Source organism: Anopheles coluzzii, chromosome 2 (assembly GCF_943734685.1).
Source record: "Anopheles coluzzii chromosome 2, AcolN3, whole genome shotgun sequence".
In the NCBI taxonomy this organism is placed as follows: Eukaryota; Metazoa; Arthropoda; class Insecta; order Diptera; family Culicidae; genus Anopheles; species Anopheles coluzzii.
This window is the reverse complement of record NC_064670.1, coordinates 18321795-18344886: the sequence shown is the minus strand read 5'-3', so window position 1 is coordinate 18344886 and position 23092 is coordinate 18321795. Positions and strand designations below refer to the sequence as shown.

General features: G+C 46.4%; 3 protein-coding genes across 8 annotated transcripts in view; 2 read left to right on the top strand and 1 right to left on the bottom strand.

Moving 5' to 3' along the window:
• LOC120949572 (cytoplasmic polyadenylation element-binding protein 3) overlaps positions 1–17325 on the top strand; it is a 254263-nt gene extending 236938 nt beyond the window's left edge. For 5 of the 6 annotated variants that reach the window (XM_040366955.2, XM_040366954.2, XM_040366956.2 and 2 more), the window contains 4 exons: positions 3137–3347; positions 3458–3543; positions 3616–3822; positions 3938–4152. In XM_040366955.2, coding sequence (XP_040222889.2) covers positions 3137–3347; positions 3458–3543; positions 3616–3822; positions 3938–4054 — 621 coding nt within the window. In that variant the 3' untranslated portion in view covers positions 4055–4152. Of the gene's footprint in view, positions 1–3136; positions 3348–3457; positions 3544–3615; positions 3823–3937 lie in introns of all 6 variants that reach the window. The other variant, XM_040366962.2, reaches the window with a different exon arrangement.
• LOC120951681 (protein asunder) lies at positions 15404–21051 on the bottom strand. Its single transcript, XM_040370508.2, has one exon. The coding sequence runs from the start codon at positions 20966–20968 to the stop codon at positions 18749–18751; it is 2220 nt and encodes a 739-aa protein (XP_040226442.2). The 5' UTR covers positions 20969–21051; the 3' UTR covers positions 15404–18748.
• A 328-nt stretch (positions 21052–21379) lies between these two features.
• On the top strand, positions 21380–22988 carry LOC120952244 (histidine--tRNA ligase, cytoplasmic-like). The gene has a single exon (XM_040371473.2). It carries the CDS (start codon positions 21432–21434, stop codon positions 22974–22976), a length of 1545 nt encoding a protein of 514 aa, XP_040227407.2. The 5' UTR covers positions 21380–21431; the 3' UTR covers positions 22977–22988.
• Positions 22989–23092: the final 104 nt, after the last annotated feature.

Below are 23092 nucleotides of genomic sequence, written 5' to 3'. Positions count from 1 at the left end.
TTCCTTACAACGTACGATAGCTGGCATGAATTGTTGCAATTGAGATGTTTCTACCTATGTGTTGTGATTACAGTTTCTTGTTGTTTTTTGCAATTAAAAAACCAAAACAAAACAACAACAAACAATCAGCTAACACCGATAAAATGCCGCCTCGTGTCTTACGTGACACGTCTTCAGTGTGATAGGAAACAGTGTCGGTACGCACGTGCAGTTGTGGAAGCTGTGCCGATATTTTCTGCCTACACAGCACATTGTCTCCCCCAAACAGGATTGTGCCGGCCCTGGCATCGTCTTGCTCGCCCGAAAGGGATTGTCACCACCATCAAACCCCATCGGCCGTCAAACCGGCCAGATAGGGGTTCTATTGTGCGCCCTAAATGCTACCCATTCATCGTACTTTACGGCCTAGTTCCTTCCCAAACCGAGCGGCGCTAACCCGCCCCCTTTTTCCGAGAAAATAGCCACCAGTGTTCGCTAGGTTCATGTGGGCATGTCATCTATATTAGCACTGGCAAGATGATCATTGGATATTACACCCTCCTCCGCTGCGTCCCGTTGTCCGTTCTGCACGATTTTTCTTCATGTGTTCTTTTCGTTTAGGGACATTCTATTGTTCTTAAATTTGCTTTTTGCTCCGGTCTCTTGTTACAAACACACACAACCACACACGTATGCGAACCGGAAATAATAGGTACAATTTACAGGATTCGTTCTGCCATTGCGCACACGTAATATAATGTGTCCATTCGTCGCTTGTGGCAAACGGACTGAAGCAATCAGGCCTAAAACAATGGCATCCAAAAGAAAAGCCCAATAGAACGGTGGGCTACTACTGTGACACCGATACATTTTATTAGACTCATTTTCCTGTGCCTTAAGGTTGTTACGCTGTAGCAAGACATATTTGAACAACTTCTGCTTGCTTTCGAGTTTCCTTCAACATAAATAATTATCAAGCTTTAGCATTGATTCGTTTATGCATATTATTTTGCCCGTGTGTATCACTTATCACTTCCCCAGCACACGGCTGATGACAGGCGTCGGGTGGCGGCACTGATTTTTGGCCGGGCGGGATTTTCACTTATGAAATTTAAACTCAATTTCCGAACTGGACCCAAAAACGCTGGCGAAACTTTCCTTATATGCTGCAACTTGTTTCTAACGCGTGCAACTTCGAGACTAACTTTGTGATACAAACTTGCTCTCCAATACAAGCTACAGGAGGTGCTACAACAGTTGCTAAACGCGCAGAACGAAAAAAAGAAAAACGAGCACACAGGGGCCGAAAGAATGTGTGTTGCAGCAAGAGAGAGGGAGAGAGGGAAGGGGCTGCTTGTGGTTTGCTTTTTGTCGCCCGCGCCCCATAAGACATATGCTCCGGTGCAAAACTTAATGCCCGCAAAACATGGTAATCACTTTTGCAACACGTTCCAGGCCAGAAATTGTTTAAGCTTTTACACTTCTCGGAGGCAAAAGAAAACTCTCTCGTTTGCGAAGCAGCCGGAGCAGCAACTCTGGGTAGCAGCAGCTCGGTGTGTAAGAAAACTGTGCGCGTGAGCGACAGTTTTCTCCCCCCTCCATCTTCGCCGAGACACATGCATTATATATGATTCCTTCCGACCGACCGACCGACCGGCACTCTTAGAAGGATAACCCATATGGAGCCAGTCACAGTTGCTTACTTATATGCCAGTCCGCCCGCTCCCCTTGAGCTTCGTGCGGAAACACTTTTCAGCAACTTGCTCTGCGAGCGGCCAGATTGATGTGTGCTTGGCAAGCTTCAAGCCTCTGCCAGGTGGCGTTTTTTGTGTGTCGTCCCACGCGTCATTTGGTGCAACATAGTTCAACTTGTCTTGAGAGTTTGTTTTCCTCTCGCTTATGTTATGTTTGTCTGCTGATAGTCAACATTGCCACCGCCTAAATGACTCCCCCGTCCCGATCGCTGTAAACCCCCGTGGTCCTTTATTCCTCTCATTTACGGTCTGAATTTATTAAAATGTACCCCAATCGAACGCAGCGGATGGTTTAATCTTGATGAAGCAATTACCCTCCTTAAAAAAAGGTTCTCCAAGATAGTAGAATTCAATACCCCTTCCAAAAAAAACACCGCTCGTTCCAAGAAAGGAACGAGAAAAGGGAGCAAGGGAAGCGCGCAACGAAACGTCTTACTCTCGATGCGTAATGAAAGTCCGGCGGATGCTGGGCTGCACGGCTAACAACAGGGCTGGTGGGTCCTCGAGAGACATTTTAATTAAATTAATTTGACAGCCCACCATTGCCAACCGTCCGTATCGGGCCATCGGGCCCCGCGCAGACAGTAATGGACCGTTCATAGTCGTCGTCGTCGTCGTCGTAGTCGTCCCTGCGAAGGAAAATGACCACACGTTCCACCACTCTCGGGGGCTGGTGTCTTGGTCGTCGTTATGTCTGCGCTTTCTATACCTAGCTTTCACCTACCTGATGATATCGAGGCCACGGTGGTAAGAAGCACAGTGCAAAAAAAGCCGTCCCCCGGTCGCTCTATGTAACGAGAGACACACAACATGAAAAGGAGAAGATTAATTGGAGGAAAAAATCTCATTATTTAAATGATCTTTCCCGCCCCGACATACAGCGGTGCAAAAAAAAGGGCGCGGATCCGGAGGTTGAGGGAATAAAACTAGCGATTGTGCGACTCCGAAGAGAATCGCTCCTCGGGAGCGGTCGACGGGGTTTAAAGGCGGCACACAGGGAGAAGATGGGGGGGAACACTCTGAACCGTATGCACGGTTCGTTGCGACTGAGCGACGACACTAACCCACGACTGATGCGATGATAATTGAAGCAAAAGTCCGCTGGGGTAGTGGTGTTGTGCGCCCGCACCGCAAGCACAAGGGGGCCAAGATTGATGACAAGTATTTTTCGGGGCGATTTGATTCCTGCTCTCTCTCTCTCTTATGGGTGGCCACCAGCCCCAGCGTCCAAGAACAATCGCGCGCAGAACCACGTGCATCCATGCTCGTGAATGGCAACGATGAGGCGATTTTTCAAGCGATTAATCCTGGCAAATTGTTTTCCTCGCGGTAGTCCTCCTCTCCGTTACTCACTGGGAGTTTTGTTTTTTATTATTATTATTTTCGTTATTTGTCGTTCGCAGGAGGAGCGCGGCGTGCAGAAGCTGATCGAAACGTGCGTCCCGGATGATGACAAGCTCTACATCACCGTCTCGTCGCCGACGATCAAGAACAAAGCGGTGCAAATCCGTCCCTGGCGGCTGGCGGATGCCGACTTCGTGCTGGACGCCTCGATGCCGCTCGATCCGCGCAAAACCGTCTTTGTCGGGGGTGTTCCGAGACCGTTGAAAGCTTGTAAGTGCCCGCAAGAGCACAGAGAGAGAGAGAGGGAGACAGTGCGGTAGAGCACCTTTCGGTTAATCGTCATCGATAATGATTTTGCGTTCTTCTACCCCGTGTTTTAGATGAACTGGCCATGATAATGGATCGCTTGTATGGTGGTGTATGCTACGCTGGTATCGACACCGATCCGGAACTGAAGTACCCGAAGGTAAGTGAATCGCTTCCAGCACCCACCCCCCACCACATTTCCTAACTGCACGATGTTTTGTTTTGTTTGTAGGGCGCCGGACGTGTTGCGTTCTCGAACCAGCAGAGCTACATCGCCGCCATCTCAGCCCGTTTCGTCCAGCTGCAGCATGGCGACATCGATAAACGTGTCGAGGTGAAACCGTACGTTTTGGACGACCAAATGTGCGACGAGTGTCACGGCCAGCGGTGCGGTGGAAAGTTTGCACCTTTCTTCTGCGCCAACGTCACCTGTCTACAGGTAGGAGGGGATCACTTGCGCTGCCAGCTGCCTTTTTTCGGTTTTACTTTTGCTTGCTTACCTAACCCATCCCCTTTTCTCTCCCTCTTTCTCTCTCTTTCTCCCGCCCCGACAGTATTATTGCGAGCAGTGCTGGGGTTTAATTCACTCGCGCGAAGGCCGCGAGTACCACAAGCCCCTGGTTAAGGAGGGCGCGGACCGGCCCCGGGCAGTGCCCTTTCGTTGGTGTTAACGCCAACAGCCCCGATCAATTTCAACTGCAACTGCTAGGACGCCGGCGGCGGCGCGGGCGGGTGGTGGAGCTGGCGGCAGTGCCGCCGGTACACTCGGCTGCGCCGCACCGACCGATAGCCTCCCATCGCTATCCACCGGCACTAGCGCCACGACCCTTTCCGCCGGACTCTACTATGGTGGCAGCGGCACTAATGCCGGATTTGCCGGCTCTGCCAGCTACGTACCACCGCCGCCTTCGTTTCCCTGGGCTGCCAGCACTGCTGGAGCCGGCACCGGCAGCGGAGCGGTTGGCTTTGCCGGCGGACTGTCGTCCAGAACGGCGCGACACCATCATCACCACCACCAGCACCAACAGCAGCACCACCAGCAGCAGCAGCAGCAGCTAAGCACCCGTCCACTGTCCCTGTCAGCGTCTGCGTCCACGCCCGCGTCGACCCTGTCGCACGTGGCAACGCATGGTGGAGGTGGCACCGGTGGCTCATACCACCATCACCTCCAGTCGCGCTTTGGAGCAGCGGCCAGCGGCAGTGGGGGTGGTGGTGGTGTTGGCAGTGGTGCGTCGGCGCTCGTGTCGCCCACGTCTTCGTCGTCGTTCAATCGTTGCAGTTCCATTGATCAGTACCATCATCATTCAGCGATGGCAGCGGCCGCCGTCGTCGGCAGTGGCAGTAGCGGCAGCAGCAGCAGCAACAGTATCGGCGGGCTTAGCACCGTTGCCGGCATGGCTGGCGTCAAGAAAGAAGACCTTCTTAAGCAACGCCTTGCTAAGCTGCAGTCGATTACTCCCACCACCGACGGAAGTCCGTAAGAGGTATGGATAAGTGTTAGGGGGGTGTGCCCCTTCGGCTATCGGATTAGGAAAATTCCCTTTCCAACGATTCCTACCTACTCTAGCAGTTGAATTTGTGAAGCCTCGCGAGAGGATGGGGGGCATACGTTACTTAGTTGTATGTGCAATTTTCTACTCTCAACTCAAAACAAACCACCTTTTATAATCAAACCAGAACTCTCTGATATGTAAAAAAACACAAACACAGATACACAAGCGTTGTTTCTAGCGATTCTAGGTTGGTTTTGCGTTAATGCTGGTTTCATTCAAAACCAGAGCATGCGTTCGACGAAACACGGTAGCCCAATTCATTTTAATATTTATACTTTTAGTAGAATCCCAATGCAGTGAACTTTGTCGGGGTTTAAAAACAAAACAAAACCAAATAATAAAAACGAGCGAGAGAGCGACACATCTGTTAGAAGATCAAAACAAATCGACCGATCGATTCAAGGACCTTATGTCGTTGTTATGATGCACCCTGTAAATATTGGCAAGGAAACACATTGTACGGCGGATACTTTGCTAGGGCAGGCTCATGCCGCAGGTTGCCCTTCTTCGCGCAGATTCTCACGGAGGTGACCGAACCCGCTTCACGGGGTCAAAATCTTTAAAGCAAACCTTCGACAAGCAACTCTCGTTGCAAGATACACATCTCCACACAACACCCCCCTACGTCAGGCAGAAGGGTACGATTTTTGTGATAAAAAATAGGGCTACATTAATACTAAAGAAAAGTAATATTTTTATATAGTTAACCATTTGCAATACAACCGTAGTGAAATATTAGGTCTTATAAAAAGAAAAGAAAAACGAACAGCGCGCGCGCCATCGCAATGTGCAGAGCAGCAGCAGTAACAGCAGCAAATAATGCCTTGATTTAGGCCGCCATGTGTTATCGCTGTACTAGGCTTTCACGAACCTTTTTGTACCTTTTTGTAGGAGTTGGGGAGAGCAGAACAAAAACAAAAATCAGAAAAAAACACGTTGATGCGCATCAAAATTCCCCTGGGCGGGAAGAGAACGATCGTGTCTAGCCTTGCACGATCGGGACACATTTTCAAACCCGGTGCGGTTAGCACGACTCGTCTATCTATTTGGCCCGAAGTATCTCTCTAGCCATAGTTTTCACCACAAATGACAAAGGACAACGGTAGCAGTTGCAATATTCGACCCTGCTGTTGCCGCCCTGGTGCGCAGCAGGAGGTACATGATGTTCTCTTGTTGACATTTTTTAAAGAACCAATAATTGGTAGACTATTTAAACAAAAACAACAACAAAAAACACTGTAAAAAAGCTTGTGATCCTCCTGAAGCGACGAGCAGGATCGACACCGTGCTACAAACACTGGGGGGGGGGAAGGGGTGAGAACGAATTGTCTATAGTATTGATTAGAAGTTGTAGGTACTTACTGAACAAACGTTGTTCGGGCAAAAGCGGAGCAAAGGGGAGGGAGGTGTCTGGATGAGTTTAATTTCTGTGTTTTTTTTTAATTGCCATGACTCTCTCCGCCCCCTTCCTCTTTACAGCCAATTCTCATATCTGCATTGCCTCAGCAAGCCGAGTGATCAGGCCGATGGCTTTTTATAGATGTGTTTTACGTTATCCGGTTAGGTTTACGCCACGGTTTACGGTTGAAATCTTGTAGATGTACTTTTGCAACGACCGCATGCCATTAGCCGAGTGGCTAGCAGAAGGTGGGGAGAAATAAACCACCTGTATAGTAAAGCGCAGTGGTGAAATATGCAAACTGCTTAAAAACACATACAAAAACAAAACGGCTCGGCATTCTATTGCCGCAGCCGAAAGTCAAAATCTTTGTACGTTAAACGCATACCTTTTTCTATTCAATTAGTGTAAACGTGCTTTCAACCTCTATCGAAAATCAAGCTCACGTTTCAGTGTTTGTGTGTGTGTGTATGTATCGCGCGTACGTGTATAAGGTCGCGGATGCATAAAAACACAGCCGGCAAAAAAAAAGCAAACGATCTGATCTAGATTAAAATCGTATTAACTAATACATAAGGATTGATATACATAAACATATGAAACAAAACGTATATATATATATATCGTGCGCTTATATAGCAGCAGCATACATTTAGACTGGTGTAGATATATAGCAAGCGAGATAGATTTGGAATGGTGGCGTCAGTTGGCCATCGATTTTTTTTTAAGTTTGTTTCATATTTCCGTTCTCAAAATCAGAGCCACAACACTTGGACCCACAGGTAGCGTAGATAGTGAAACAAAAGTAATACTAAATAATTGAAATCTTTTAGCAATATTGAACCGTGACCAGCGCTGCTGATTGTGGATAAGTATAGACTGTAGACACTTTTTTACTGAAATGTTTGAAACGCCGCACTGTGCGAACATAGTTTAATTGCTAGCATTATGTTTACGATTTCTTCAAAGCGCATGATCATATCAATCGTCCTTTGCGAGTAAGAATTTTGTAAAATGTCCTGTGTTTTTTTTTTAGAGCGGCCTCTTATTTCGAGAGACACGCAAAGGAAACTGTTCTAGTTAAAACCGTAGCGCCATCATCCTTTGTTCGACTATGAAAAGCAAGCAAGCAAGCAACTTATCGCGCTGTTTGCTGATGTGAATAATAGTGGGCAACTAATTAAAACAATACAGACACACACACATACATACACACATACATACCAAACACAACCTTACCGGTTGATTGTAACATAGCAAACCACCTTATTGCAATTCAGACGATCGCACCGTGTAATATACTACTTTTTTCCAGCAAACGATATTTGCGCAGCAAAAAGTAGCTGGGGCTACCCGCGAACGAAACACTCCAACCCGATGTTTTGCTCGCGCGCTCGGCTTATTTCGAATATGAATAAAAGTGTAAAAGACGTGTTTTTATAAAACCTTTAAACCTTTAAACCAAAAGAAGTACGCTAATCAAACCCCCCCCCCCCCCCTGTTATATATCATAGCTAAAGTAATGAACGATTTGCGAGAAAGAGAGTTGTGAAAGAGTGAATGCCACAGCTCAATCGTTACACAGCTTTCTAGTTGTCAGCAAATAGGAACACGGGGGTTGCCGCGGGTTTAGTGTGTTCGATTGCTGCGCCTGGTATTATTCCTTAATAAGTAAGAAGGAAGGCACGCTAAATAATGACGCTAAGCATCTAGCCGAAGGTACGATCGTGTGCGCCCTATTCTCCCAGATTAGGGCGCGCGCACGGTAGGAAGGGAGAAAGCACGCAACCGGGCGTATATGATGATCAGCAGCCACACTTAAAGTCACCGAAAGTGATGAATGTTTTTTTTTCCTGCTTGTTCTAATCATTTTGTACCGCACTGGTGATACGCACCACCGTGGTTGTGTGCGCAATAAATACGCAACTGTGAATGTAGGTAAACTCTTTGCATAAAACAGACCTAACGGCATCATTCTGTTGAGGAAATCGCGTGTGTGTGCGTGTGTGTCTGTGTATGTAAGAGAGAATGTACTTGGTGTATGTAAAACAGTTTTATATTTAATGATACGCAAACAACAACAACAAAAAACTCTAAAAGACAAAAGTAATGCTCCTTGCGCTAGACTCTCATAAAAAATAATAATAATAGCAAAATCGACAAAGGTACGTTTTTAAACGGAGTTTCTTAGCTACTATCTTTAAAGAACACTATTTAGCTAGCGAATTAACTTAAAAACCCCCACACAAAAAAAAAACCCTTTCCGTAGGCCAGAAAGAGAAACGGGTGGCTGAGTTGCGGGATACGTTAAATATCGTTTTCGTTCGCGCGCTGTCGCTTTAGTTTTAGCATAAAATTGTTGAATACGTTTTTAAGGTAGGCCAGTACAAAAAGCCCGTTTTCTATGTAGACAAATCAGTAGAGACACACTACTACTACTAGTAGTAGCAAGCGCTTGCTCTCCGTAGCATATATACATATATTTTTTTACAAGCCCCTCGCCCATTTTTGCATCCAGAGTTACTGTTAGTTCCGGATTGAGTTTGAGTTCAATTTAATTGTTGTAACATGATGTAAATGGAATGTGTGCGTTAAATGAGTGCAAACGATGGTGAGTGGCAAGTGAGCGAATAATTTGAAGCGGCAAATGCGAATTATGAAGAGAAAAATATGAAACAAAAATGAAATGGCTAAATTTGCTTGCGTGTGTAATCAGCCACAGAGGGAAGCGATAGGCAAAAAGAAGAGATTTGAACACATTTTAACGAAACACGAACGAATGAGCATAGTTAATTGTGCTGTGTGTAGAACAGAAACAGAGCGATGCTGAAACAAAACCCATTGGAAGAATGAGACTCCCGATCTCATGCATGTGCTAGCTGCTTACTGCGCGTTATCAGAATAATACGTTCTCGAGTGGGCCACAGCTACAGTCTTACCAAAACCGTGCACAAAACCGCTCGATACACGAGTTTTGGCAACAGCGGGCGCGCTTCGCCTCGAACAGAGAGCGTAACCTTCTTCCATCGTGAACGAAACAAAAAAAAAAAAACCGTGCAAAAATTAACCGATACATAACTACAGCGCAATGCTTATGGATAACCTTTTACCGTAGAACTATATTAAACCGTTATCGTCCGACGTTCCCCTTTTTTTAAAAAAGCAGTGTAAACAGCAAAACAAAAAGGGGGTGTTCACATACTGCTGCTACTGGGAGAAGGGAGCAACGGCAAGCGAATGACTACTCTATCCTGTACCACGGCAGCGAGAGCAGCTCTCCCAATCACGTAGCGGAGCAGCAGTGTTAGTATATTTTTCTATCCGATAGTGCATAAAACAGTAGATACATTTTTAAACCTGCTCTCCCACTTTATCTCCCCCCAACTAAAGACAAAAGCTAGAACATGCCATCCCCACCCCCGAGATATCAAGTGCGTGCGTGCGTGCGTGTACCACCAAACGGATGCGAGAGAAACACGGACACGGACACACGTATAGAGAGAGAGAGAGAGAGAGAGAGAAAACAAAAACGTTATTATATTTTTGTGCACCAACTTTTCCAATGCCGCGCCGCTCGCAGGCCCATGAGCTCGTACCAGGCCAGGCCCACGGGCCCATTTGATACGGTCGGGACCGCCGGTGGTCAAACGCGACACATCAAGAAAATACAACTTCAACGAGGTTTCTAGTAAAATTCTTCTTAGTGAAATTAGTGCAAACCTGGTGAACCAGGTCCTAGAGACACACGTGCGGCGTTCTGTTCGTGCGGTAGCTTTCTTAACAGAGCAAACATTATAAAAAGACGTTTCGTACCGCGTTGGAAAAGCTATGGCTGACAAAGGCATCATCAGAAAGACAGTGTTAAATTTAACGTTTTAGTGAAGAGAGGGAGAGAGAGAAAGAGGGACAAGGAAACTGGATGATTTTCTCGCCACGGTTTAGAGAGCTAGTGGGTCACACACACACTCGTACACACAATTCAAGTACACTTAGTACAAATTAGCTAAATTTCTGAAGCATTATATTTCGACGACACACTCACACACACACACACACACACACCCACTTTCTTCTTAATGCCCCGACCGATGCCAAGGTGAGCCGGAATGTGCAATGGAAAGCAAAAACACAGAAGCAAAGCTGACCAAACCAAAAAAGTGTGTTGTTAAAGAGATGGGGCAAAATGGGGGTTAACCGGGTTACGTGTGAAAAGGCAGTTGTTGTTTGTAAAGATTTGGTTTTACGCTTTAAGATTTAGTAGCCCAAAATCGCAAATTCGAGAAGACCGCAAAAAGGATTAAACGCTAAAGCAAACTAGCTAAACCACACCGCACTAGCGGCTACAAGCCGCCCTGGGCCAAATGCGTTTTGTACGATAGTATTCGCTGATACAGTATTGATTTTTAATGTAAGTGTTTGTTGCGCGAGGCTGTCCAAGACAAACCAAAAAGCTTTAGTAAAAAATAGTTTGTTTGGTTTTGTTGTTTTCCACCCTCTCCTTTCCCCTTTTTCAAAGGCTGCTCCCACGCGCCCTCGCATACGTTAATTGTTGCTTAGTTTTTGTTCGCCTAGTAGCGGCCTATATAAGAAAGGAACCAAAGGGTGGCAAAAACGGAACCGATCTAGTCCAATGTTGGTTCCTCGTCCTTCTTCCAAAGTGCATGTGCAACGCACTCTGGGGGGTGACAAAAACAAAACAAACCTCCCAAGGCATCTCCCGCTCAGACACACACACACACACACACACACTCGTATAGTGGAGACACACACACACACATATGTATATTATATATTTTTGTACTACTACTTCAAAACAAACTACGCCAAAACAAACAAACGTTACAACTTCTCGCGTACCTTTTGCTCGCCGATTACTGTATTGCTCACCGGGGGATGGGAATGATAAGGTAACCAGGTTTTGATTGGGCCCGAATCGATTGGCAGCGGCTTGGTTAGTTGAATACGGCACGTGTTGTTGTTGTAAAACAAAAAAAAACATTTCCAAAAATGCGCTATTTACCCATTTAGCCCCCACCCTTTTTTAGTCCGGCTTTATACAGCAAACCCCTTGTTACAAAATAGTACTAAAGTAAATAGTCCACTGGACAACGAATTTACACTAGTCAGCCCCTTTTATTGTTTAATTTAAATGCTGCTTTTGAATGCGAAAGGAAAACCGTACTCATTTTATCGTCATCGAGGTTGTTGTTTGCTAGTTTTTTTTCCAATCGGAACTTCCATCCTGAGTTCCATTCCCAATTTGAAGTTGTGCTTTTTCTCAACTCCATATAATAACCAGATCCCACATGTTATTGAAGCATGTACAGATATCCCCAGCGATGATATAAAACCCAAAAATACAATACAACTACACAGTAAGAGACAGAGAGAGAGAGAGAGAGAGAGAGAGAGAGAGAGAGAGAGAGAGAGAGAGAGAGAGAGAGAGAGAGAGAGAGAGAGAGAGAGAGAGAGAGAGAGAGAAAGAGAGAGAGAGAGAGAGAGAGAGAGAGAGAGAGAGAGAGAGAGAGAGAGAGAGATAGACAGAGGGGGCGCTTTTAATCCAAACCCAGGCAAAGAATAGTAGAAATAACCGATGGACGTTCTTCGGTGCAAAGTGGTGTGACACTGACTGGGGGTGATGATTGTTTTAGTGTTGCTATCGTTTCTCTATTTTTTGTACTAATCAATACCCGAATCAACGTTATCTAGTTAAATGAAGAGCAAACAAAAAACACGGAATGAAAAATCTTTATCGTGCAAGGTTGATGTTGTAATAGGCAAGCGAAGAGATCATTTCCACATCAACCACATCCAGCCAGCCAGAGATATCGGCTTGCTCTGTACTGGGAGGTTGGAGCAGAAGCTGTCCTTTGTCAGGTTTTGTTCGCTCAATCTATAAAGTGTTGCGATAGATAAGCGAAAAGACTAGCACGGATAGGAACTCCCCGGGCTAAGGCCCGCACCGCAGTACGATCGTACTCTAAGACAAAGACAGTAAAAGCGATACCAAACGCACCCCCCCCCCCCCTCCCTACATACTCATATCTTGCATTGGCAGCTATCATAAAACCCCCTATCACAGGATATAAGAAAAACGAAGATAAAATAGAACCATATAAACCCGGATTGTGTGTAATTTAAGCAATGGAAAAGCAGAACAGAAAGTGAAGGAGAAAGTGAAACTATACCAGCTTATAACATAACGATAAAATAATACCATTCAAAGTTACACTGTTCAAACCCCTCTCCTCTCCCCCCCTACACACAACCACACACAACACAACAGTACCAACTCTACCAACCATTCAGCCGTTTAATAGAAAACAATGTTGCAGCAAAACATAACATAACCTACATACTAACCACACGAGAGGTGAACATAAGATGGAAATTAAAAAAAAGCGTGCGCATCGATTCCCCAAATCCCCAAACCCTCCCCCGGCTAACCTATTATCTATGGACAAAATCCTTGATGTTGTTGTATGGCTCGTTAATCTCGTTTTCTTACTGCGCACCTCACTCCTTCCCAACCAAACAAACCAATAACCTTTCCCATTCGCGCCATCTCTGTGTGTGTGTTAAACGTGTAACAAGTTATACAGCAACAACAGAATCGATAAAATATTGGTAAAAAAGTGGATAAAGTTTTACTAAGATAAACACGTGCGCGTAAACAGCAAAAAAAAATACAATTCGGGAAAACAACCAGTGTGGAAATGGATCAGCAAAACGGTTTGTTCAATCTCTACGATACACTACTGTCCAATGTGTCCAATGCAATAATACTAAAACACACTTCAAATATATAGTCAAATGCATTGATAAACAAAACAAGAAACACAACTCCCTGCCCGCGCCCCCCTTACACACACGCCTCTTACATAGTCCATGGTGAGCGTAAGCATAAAGAGACGGCATTCGAGGTGCGAACACCACATACGCGTGAAAGGTATAGCGAAATAAACAAACAACCAAACACCCAATTTCTAATTAATACAAGTTGCATAAACAACTAATACTACTGGTTCATAAATGCATTGAAAGTGCAGCGTTTTGCGGGTGGGGCAGGAGCAGGTGACATGCGCGGAATGCAATTAAATTCCCCACACCCGCGTTTAATGCATGTGTTTGGCGTTGAGAGATCGGAATGAATATAATAAGACGTATAAATCTTTTGAGTAGATTTTGGATTCTAATTTTAGAGCAATTTTTCCACGAAATAATATATATATATAGAGAGAGAGAACTAATGAAGAAAAAGAAGAGGAAACAAGCAGCTATAAACAGCATATAAGAACCGTCGTGAAACAAAAAGAAAAACAAACAAACTGAAAGCAACCATTTTGCTGCATCACATCATCAACATCATCATCGTCGTCGTCTTCGTCGTGCACACATAGACTCTTTCACCATTTCGATAACAAAACAATTGGGCCCGTAACTATTTCAAAGACATGGGAAGAGAGAGAGAGAAAACAAATACAAAAAAGATTGAAATTAGAACAAAGAAAAACTAAACAAAAAAAAACAATAATTCTATTAAGTATAATTCTAGATAAAGCAAAACAGAAAGAAGCAGTACGATTGAATGCTATCCAAACAGTTGAACAATGAGAAATTGAGCAACAACAGAAAAAGAACAGAAAGGTGCAAAATAATAACACGAACATAAACAAAAAAGTAATGAAAAATAAGTTAATATTAATGAACGTGGAGAGCAAACTAAAGAAAAGTAAATTCGAACACACACACACACACACAAATAACAACTTCTTAAACGGCGAAATTACACAATATATGGCTCATGCGGTGGTGGCACACACGAATATCTCTGTCTGATTTGTTGGGATATGCAGTCGTCGGTTGATAACGAAGCGAAACAGACATCCTCGCCCGTATTATGCCCTCGTACACTTTCCGTTCGCTGCCTTCCCCTAGATCGCCCAGACACACTGTGTGAGCAAATAGGGGAGCAGGTGGGAGGGAGGGGATGGCAGGTTGAAAAAAAAAACAAACTATATGAGATGCGCGTTAACCAGCATTATTGTGTAAAACTTTAGATCAAGATGAAATGATGTTTTTTATACTTGTAGCTGACGTTTTTTAACAAAAACTAAATCATTCAAAAAATACAAAAACCTTAAACCTGGTGGATCAAAGTGAGATTTAAAAGATAAATCAAGAAGACGAAGCAGCAGAGGAAGAAAAATGATGAAAAACAAAACCAACATACAGCAAACGAAACACAACACGCGAAACAGAAGCGAAGAACGGACACGCTAACGAAACTAAAAACGACGAAACAACAAAACACAGCAAAAAAAACAAAACACATACACACACAGCGGGGAAACGAGCAATGGAGCAATACCGGAAAACGCACCCCTTCGCCAACCTGCCCAAATCCCTGTGAAAGTGCACCATAAATAATGATATTGATAAGAAGAAGAAAAACAAGAAGAAGAAGAAGGAAACAAATCGGTGAGAGATAATACGGCGATAAGCAACCAAATCGGAACACAAAGTATATAAACTTTAAAAAGACTAAGGCAAACGAAACAAAACAAAATTAAAAGCTAAAAAAGCGAAGTAAAAGAGCGGACAAAACAAAAACAACCAACCCAACACAAAGAATGCTCCAGTCACACAACAGTCGTTTTACGCTGCGAGTGGAAATAAAATTTGTATCGCTTACTTTGGAGACGTTTTTTTTCTAAAATCGGCCATTTACCACGTGCGCGTTGCATCAACTGTTTGCGAAAGGTGTAATCAACCAATTTAAGTGTACGCAATGCAATTGGAGACGATAAAAAGAACCAGGGGAAAGCAAGAATTAGCGAAGCAAAACATAACACACTTAACCCTATAGGAAATGTAATTTTTCTTATTGGATTTAACATTTCTGTTGCCATTTCTGTTCTCGTTTGTTTGAAGACGAAGCCTACTGTTCTTCTTCGGGTTTAATAGCACTAATAATAGAGGAAAAGACATATTGAGCTTTTTTGTTTTTTGTTTCGTATGTGAAGTGAAAGTGTTCCCTCACTATCGTTATCTTTTTAGTAATATTGAAATTGTTTATTTTTACCTAAATTGTTATCGTGATTTTTTAAACTTGTTGTTGTTATTGTTGTTGTGTTATTCTTTTGTTACTTTTCTGCTCTCCGTTCGGATGAAGAAGCGTTTAAGTATTACAACTTACAACGAGCGGTTAATAAGTGTGTATGTGTTTATTTTCGTTTTGTTACAACCATTGTGCATAATGTTCAACGAGCGCAATGCGAGTGCAACGGGTTCGTGTTGCAGTACACTACTGCCGCTCGTGTGCGCCAAACTTGGAGGATAGAAGGTTAGATAATGCCCGTTTTTTTACGTCCAGTTTTCGTCCAACGCATGGTATCTCGGCCTGGCCCTTTAAGGGTGGCAAGCGAAATTAAAAAAAAAAATAAGGGGCACCATAAGCGCGCACGGATAGTGAGAAATGAGGCAAAGGTATAGTTTTGTTTGGTTGGAATAGTTGCAGGAACAACAGCAAAACGAAACTCCCCCAGACAGAAACACGGACATACAATACAATACACAAAAAACCAACACACACCCACACATTGGGACTATAAAAAAAAGAAACAAAACAAATCGCAAAGCAAAATTATTAGCCAATAAATAGTAACTAATTAAAACAGATTAATGAATAATAATCACAATGAAGAAAAGCAAAGTAATAATAACACACACGAGAATGGAGCAACGGTTAGGAACAATCGGGCGCCGCAAACCGTTAAAAACTTACACAAAACAACACACTCTTAAGCAAACAGAACAAACAAACACACACATAGACACATTATACATGTGTAAGAAGGAAAAGCTAAGAAGAAGAAGAAGAAGAAAACAAAAAAACAAAAATATTTAGAGGTTTATTACTGTTCTAGCTGTTTTTTATTACATCCGTCTATATAGACCAAAATGTAGACGCCCATAGTTTGATGACCCTTTTTTTACAGTTTAGAGTGTAGGTTCTAGTGAAAATAAATTATAAAATATAAAAAATGGAATAATAAGAATGAAACAAACAAACAAAAAATACACATAAATAATTGTAACAAAAAAAAACTTTTGCGATGATGAAACGAATAACACTTAGAGAAAGAGAAAGAGAGAGAGAGAAACAAATAAAAAAGAAACAATGGCAAAGAAATAAAAACAAACAGACAAACAACAACAACTAAGCAAATAACAACGGGGGCATAACAACTACAGCATAAAAGCTGCTGAAAAATAAGAAACTACTATAGCATGCAAGTGAGAAAAATGCAGCAAAAAAATAAAAAAGAACTGCTTGTGAGGAGAAGTGACAAAGTGACAAAGAAGAATGTAAACCGATACCACCAGTGGAGAGAAGCTAAGAGAGAGAGATAGAGGACGCATTCACGACGCATGGTTAGCAAATCGAAACCGTGCAACAGTGTGTGTGTGTATGCCATGCCATGTGTGCTCTGGTTGGCAAGCTTTGGTTTCCACTCATTTTCCCAAGCAAGCCATGATGAGTAAACAGCAAAGGAAATTGAAGAAATAAAAAAACAACCCGCACATAGAGCAAGAAAGAGAGCCAGAGAGAGAGAGAGAGAGAGACAAAGCAAGAGACAAACATCGCAAAACGCAGGTTATATGCAGTGCAGATAACATGCAGCCCCGAACGGCGTGGGTATGTAAATGCACGAAGCATTAAAAAAATTGCAAAACGCTCTCAAAACCAGCAAAAACAAAAGCAAATCATGTTAATGGAATGGGTTGTTGTGCGTGTCCTGTGTTGTTGAACGCGAGGTGGTTGAGAAGGGAAGATTACATCGCTACAGCTGCAGATGGTAGGGAGAGAAAGGAAGAAATGCCATCATCCCATCCTCCCTCCTGTAAGAGCCAGTAGTGAAAGGGCGCAAAGACAGAAGAACAGCAGCAGAAGAGGAGGGAAGAAGAAGAAGAAGAAGAAGAAAAACACACACACAACGGTAGAGCAAATTTTTGTATTCCTATCAAGGTAGTTTAATTTTTTAACTATTTTTTACTGATCAAAGAAAAAGGTAAGAAAAACTGAAAAATAAAAAAGTACTATTTTTTATGCTTCAAAAAGTAGCTTGTTTCGGGTTTTTTTTTAAATATCACAATTTAGTTGTACTGTACTTGTACTGTAGCCATGCCATGGTGTTGGAACTGATGACGAATCCATTCCAGTTTTGGAAATGATGCTGTATCCATAGCGATCCTGAAATTGATACTGGACCGGAGACTGACTACGAACCATACCGGTCATGGAACTGATACTGAACCTATATATCGCATCCGGAACTGACCATGAACCTGTATCGATCCTGGAACCGATAACGAACCCATATCAATCATGGAAGTGATAATCAATCTACATCAGTCCAGGAAATGATCAGGAACCCATACCGATCCTGGAACAGATACTTAACCATACCTATCTTGGAAATGCTACAGGGCCCCTATTGTTCTAGGTACTGATACCGTATCGATACCGGTCCTGGGACCAATCCATTTCGGTCCTGCAATTTGTACTACGTGGTGGAACTGATGACGAAGCCATTCCGGGCTGGGAAATGTTACTAGATCCATAATGGTTCTGGAACTGATCACGAACCCATATCTGTCCCGGAACTGATTCTCAACGTATGTCGTCTCTAGAACTGATGATGAACCCCAGTCGGTCGTGGAACCGATGACGAACCCTTATCAATCATGGAACTCTGATACTTAATCCATACCGATCCCGGAACCGATTACGAACCTTTACCGATCATGGAAGTGATACTGAACCTATGTCGATCCTAGAACTGATACTGAACCCATACCAGTCCTGAAACGAATCACGAACCCATATCCCGATCCTGGAAATGATACTGAACCCTTATCGGCCCTGCAACTGATCACGAACCCATATGAGTACTGGATCTGATACTGAATTCAAACCATCAATACCAACTTCATCTAATGAGAATTGTACTCTACAGTCCCCTTGTTGGACAAATCCAATAGGAATTTCCAAGGAGCATGTCCAAAATGAGTGCCATAGACTCCAATATCCATCATATGAAGTTCACTTCCAATAGGAAAGAGACAAGGAAGTGTCCCACAACTATGAGATCCGCTGGAAATCACTGTATACTGCGCTTATACTTGTATGTCGGTCCAGGAACTGATCAGGAACCCATACCGAAATTATTACTAAACTCCTATGGATCCTGCTACGGCTACTGTTAAGGTAAATATAGTTTTGTTTATAGCTTAAACTAAAAAGAGACTTTATTTCCTATTTATTGTACAATTTTGCTTAACTTTCCTTGCAATTTAATGCTACTCTCTGAGCTGACGTGTTTTGCCCCCCCCCCCTCCCTCCCGCCTTATTTGACATCCGCCGGCCTTCCCTGTGCACCGCCGCCGCCGTCCGCATCCTTCGCACCGACGTGGGAGTAAAGCTTCGCCACCTGTCCGGAAGGTGTGCACAGCCGGCCGCTGAAATCGATCCGCTTCTGGCTGATGGCCCGCTCGGTCGAGGCTAGCACGTCGAGCAGGGAGCGGCCACCGGAACCGAAGCCCTTCTTCCCGCTACCCATCGTCCCCCGGGCGCCAAGCAAACCGACCGACACACCTCCACCCCCCACCGCCAGTGTCACGCTGGTGCCGGAAGAGGAGGACGTAGCATCTGCACCAGTGCCACCACCGGTCCCACCGTTACTACCCCCTCCAGCCGTTGCGCCACCACTCGCACCAGCCGCACCAGCCGCACCCGTCGAGCCACCCATCGAATGGGGCGGTGACATTGGCGAATCCGTTGTCGCGCGAATAACGCTCGCCCGGTGCGCATCCGCCGCCGCCGCAGCCGCCGCTGCCGCCGCCACTCCACCCTCCGCCGTCCCACCGTGCGTCTTGTCGTACGGATCGGCACCATCCGCGCTCGGGTACATCCGGCGGCATTCGCGTATGCAACCCACGATCGCTTTGTGCGCCGGTGACGCGCCGTTACAGTTCACGATCGTTTCCAGCTCCGACCAGAGCAGCCGGTACTGTTCCTCCTTCTTGTTGCCCTTCAACCGGTGGCCCATGTTCGGCAGGGCGAGCACCTCCTGCCGCTCCTCCAGCTGCGACAGGTTGTAGATCGATTTGAGGCACAGCATTTTCTCCTCCTCGCTCAGCTCCGGCTTCTGGGTGAGCAGCAGCAGCGGTTCAACGAAGTGGCGCACATTGTACAGCACGGTGCGGCCCAGCGTCAGCGGCCAGTAGCGCGAGTTGCGCGCCAGCTTGCCGCGCATCTTCTGCAGATGCTCGTCCGGTTGCCGCTCGGGCAGCGGTTTCAGCGGCACCAGCCGGTGCTGCTGCATCAGCGCGCCGAAATCCTTGATCCGATAGTCGGTGACGCGGCCCCCGCCACCCTCCGATATCGAGGGCGGATCCTCCAGGCAGCTGCGGGCCGTGTTGAGCGAGTGGATGAAAATCTCCCCACCGTGGGCGGACAGCAGATGGCTGGTAATCTTGCCGCCCGACTTTTTCGGCATCTCCAGCAGCACCGACCGGCCACTCAGCAGGAAGTTGATCAGGCAGGAGCTCGGCCGCGACGTCACATCGACCGGCGTGACGCGGCACTGGGCCAGGCAGGGCTGCATCTCGGACGAGCCGCAGCTGCGCGGCGTGCACCACTTGAGCGTGACCGTCTCGTAGTCCGACCCGTCCTTCAGGCTGTGCGGCAGCACCAGCTCCGTGCCGAGAAAGACGGAGTGGGCGGTGCGGCCGTGAAAGATCTCCACGTCGTAGTTGGCGCTGGAGCTGGCGTTCTGCTCCTCCTTCATCGGTATGCCGGTGACGGTGGTGCTCGCCAGATCAAAGTGGGGAAGGATCAGATGCGTCAGCTTGTTCGAGATCGTGTTCGCCTTGTTCGAGTGTATCTCCGACAGGAGGATGGGCGAGATTTCGATCAGCGCCCGGTTCGACACCATCGACTCCATGTTGGCCGGGTACAGGTTGATAATCACCAGATGGCACTGGTCGATGTTGATGTACTCCTTGTGCCCGGCCGAGATGGCGTTCTGCTGCACCAGCACGGTGCGGAAGATGTCCTCCAGGCTCTTCATGCTCGCGTCATCGCGCGCCGACGTGATGCAGATCACCCGGCCCCGGTTGACCAGCTTGAAGCAGTCGCTCTTGGCGTGCACCGCCAGCTGCTCCTTCTGGAACTCGGTCGGCTCGGCCAGCGCCTCGATCGCGGCCCGCAGCCCGTGTATCACCGAGTAGTCGGACGCTTGCGTTTGGCGCGGCGGCACACCCACCATCGACATCGCGTTCAGTATGTGCGTCAGGCTCTGCGTGTTCGTGTTCCACGTGTTGACGATGTGGGCGGCCGTATCGCTCACGACGAACCGGATCAGCTTGCCCACCGGAAAGAGGTCGTACGCGATCCGGCAGTACTCGACCGACGCTTCCACCGCGCACGTCCACAGGCTCTTGCTGATCGGCGGGACCGCCACCTTGCTCTTGATAAAGTCACAGTCGATCGGACTTTCGCACGATATGCCGAAGTAGGGCGTGTGGTCCAGCACGAACACGGTTTTGTGGTTGATTTCGTTCATTTCGAGGCATTAAACGCGGATCGTTGTACACTGCGGGCAGCCGTGGGGAGCGATTTCGGGGACCGGCTTTGTTTACGTTTCCGAACGCAGCTGTCAGTTTGTGTTTGCGTGCCTGTGTGCAGCCGTGGCCACACGACGAGGAAAAGATTTGCTAGAGAAGCTGGGGCAATGGGATGAAGAAATAAAACTTTTTAATTGCATATTCGTCGATACAGAGATAACAATCTAATCGAAATGAACAAAAAATCACCAATGCCCTTATTTTCTAGGTGCTTACATGGTTTTTCATTTTACAAATATTGCAGCATTAAAAAAATTGAAAACAATATGACCCACTGGCACTCCCACTGTGCTCGATATTTTTCGAGCTAGAAGGGGTTGCTCGAATGCTTGTGTTACGAATTGCATACAACCAGGCGTTCGGATTGATTTCAAAACGACCAGTTTGACACTGGCGTACGGGATGATGCAATTCCAAGCGGCTAGAAGTAAGTTTAGCTTATTTTGTGTGCATCAGACCGTCAGCGGCCTGATTCGTTTAAACTTTTACCAAGTGAAAGCTGAGAAACGTGGGATTAAAGTGAGCAACACCTACGAAAACATGACCGGGCGCCGCCAAAACGAACCACCGTCCACCGGCAATCGGAATCTACCGCTGAAAACACCGAAAGGTACGCGAGACTACGAACCCGGAGCGATGGCCCTGCGGCAACGCTTGCTCGACCAGGTGGTACGGGTGTTCCGGAAGCACGGTGCCGTACCGCTCGACACGCCCGTCTTCGAGCGGAAGGAGCTGCTGGCAGGACGGTACGGGGAAGAGGCCAAGCTAATCTACGAGCTGCAGGAGCAGGGCGGTGAACCGTTAGCCCTGCGGTACGATCTAACCGTCCCGTTCGCGCGGTACGTCGCGCTGCACAATCTCTCCTCCATGAAACGGTACCAGCTCGCCAAAGTGTACCGTCGGGACAATCCGCAACCGGCACGCGGTCGCTTGCGGGAGTTCTACCAGTGTGACTTTGACATTGCCGGTGCGTACGATCCGATGCTACCGGACGCGGAGTGTGTGAAGGTAGTGTGCGAGGTATTGCTCCAGCTGGATATTGGGGCGTTTGTGGTGAAGGTAAACCATCGGAAGCTGCTGGACGCACTGCTGCAGGTGTGTGGAGTGTCAGCGGAGATGTTCCGTACGGTTTGCTCCTCCATCGACAAGCTGGACAAGATGCCGTGGGATGCGGTGCGAGAGGAGTTGATACTGCAGAAGGGCTTGCAGGTGGAGACGGTGGAGCAGATCGGAATGTACGTTACACTGCACGGAGGGCTCGAGCTGGTTGATCGATTAGCCTACGATGCAAAGATGAACTGCCACCCCGGGGCGAAGGAAGCGTTGGACGAGTTGCGCCTGTTGTTCCAGTACTGCGCGCTGTTCCAGGTGGCGGACAGGCTCTCGTTCGATCTTAGTCTGGCCCGTGGACTCGACTACTATACGGGCGTTATATACGAAGCCGTACTGGTTGGTGGCGACAACGACGACGAAGGCACCCAAGCAGCGTTCGTTGGTTCCGTTGCCGGCGGTGGCCGGTACGACAATTTGGTGGGCACGTTTAATCCACACCGGAAACAGCTGGTCCCGTGTGTTGGAGTATCGATCGGGGTGGAAAGGTTGTTCTGCATCATGGAGGCAAGGACCAGGGAGGAACCACGCACCAACCATACGCAGGTGTACGTGGCGTCTGTCCACAAAGGATTGCATCTGAAGCGACTGGAGATACTCAATCGGCTGTGGGCGGCAGAGATTAGTGCGGAACACTCCTACAAGACAAACCCCAAGCTGCTGGATCAACTGCAGCACTGCGAACAGTACCGAATCCCGTATGCCGTCATCATTGGGGATGGTGAGCTGGCTCGTGGTGTAGTGAAGCTGCGAAACGTTGCCACCCGCCAAGAGGAAGAAGTAGAGCTGGAAATGCTCATCGAGAAGGTTTCCAGTCAGCTTTTGAACGATCCATAAGATATAATCATTCTTTCAGGCATTCTTGTTGTGACGGAGAAGTTCAAAAAAATCCAAACCAATCGTTTGCTCCACTGCTTGCTTCCTTCCGCAGCGCCATCTCTTAGCCAGTAGCT

What these genes read in the sequence shown, in the direction of transcription:
- LOC120952244 (XM_040371473.2), top strand. Translation starts at nt 21,432, where the DNA reads ATGATGCAATTCCAAGCGGCTAGAAGTAAGTTTAGCTTATTTTGTGTG.
- LOC120951681 (XM_040370508.2), bottom strand. Translation starts at nt 20,968, where the DNA reads ATGAACGAAATCAACCACAAAACCGTGTTCGTGCTGGACCACACGCCC.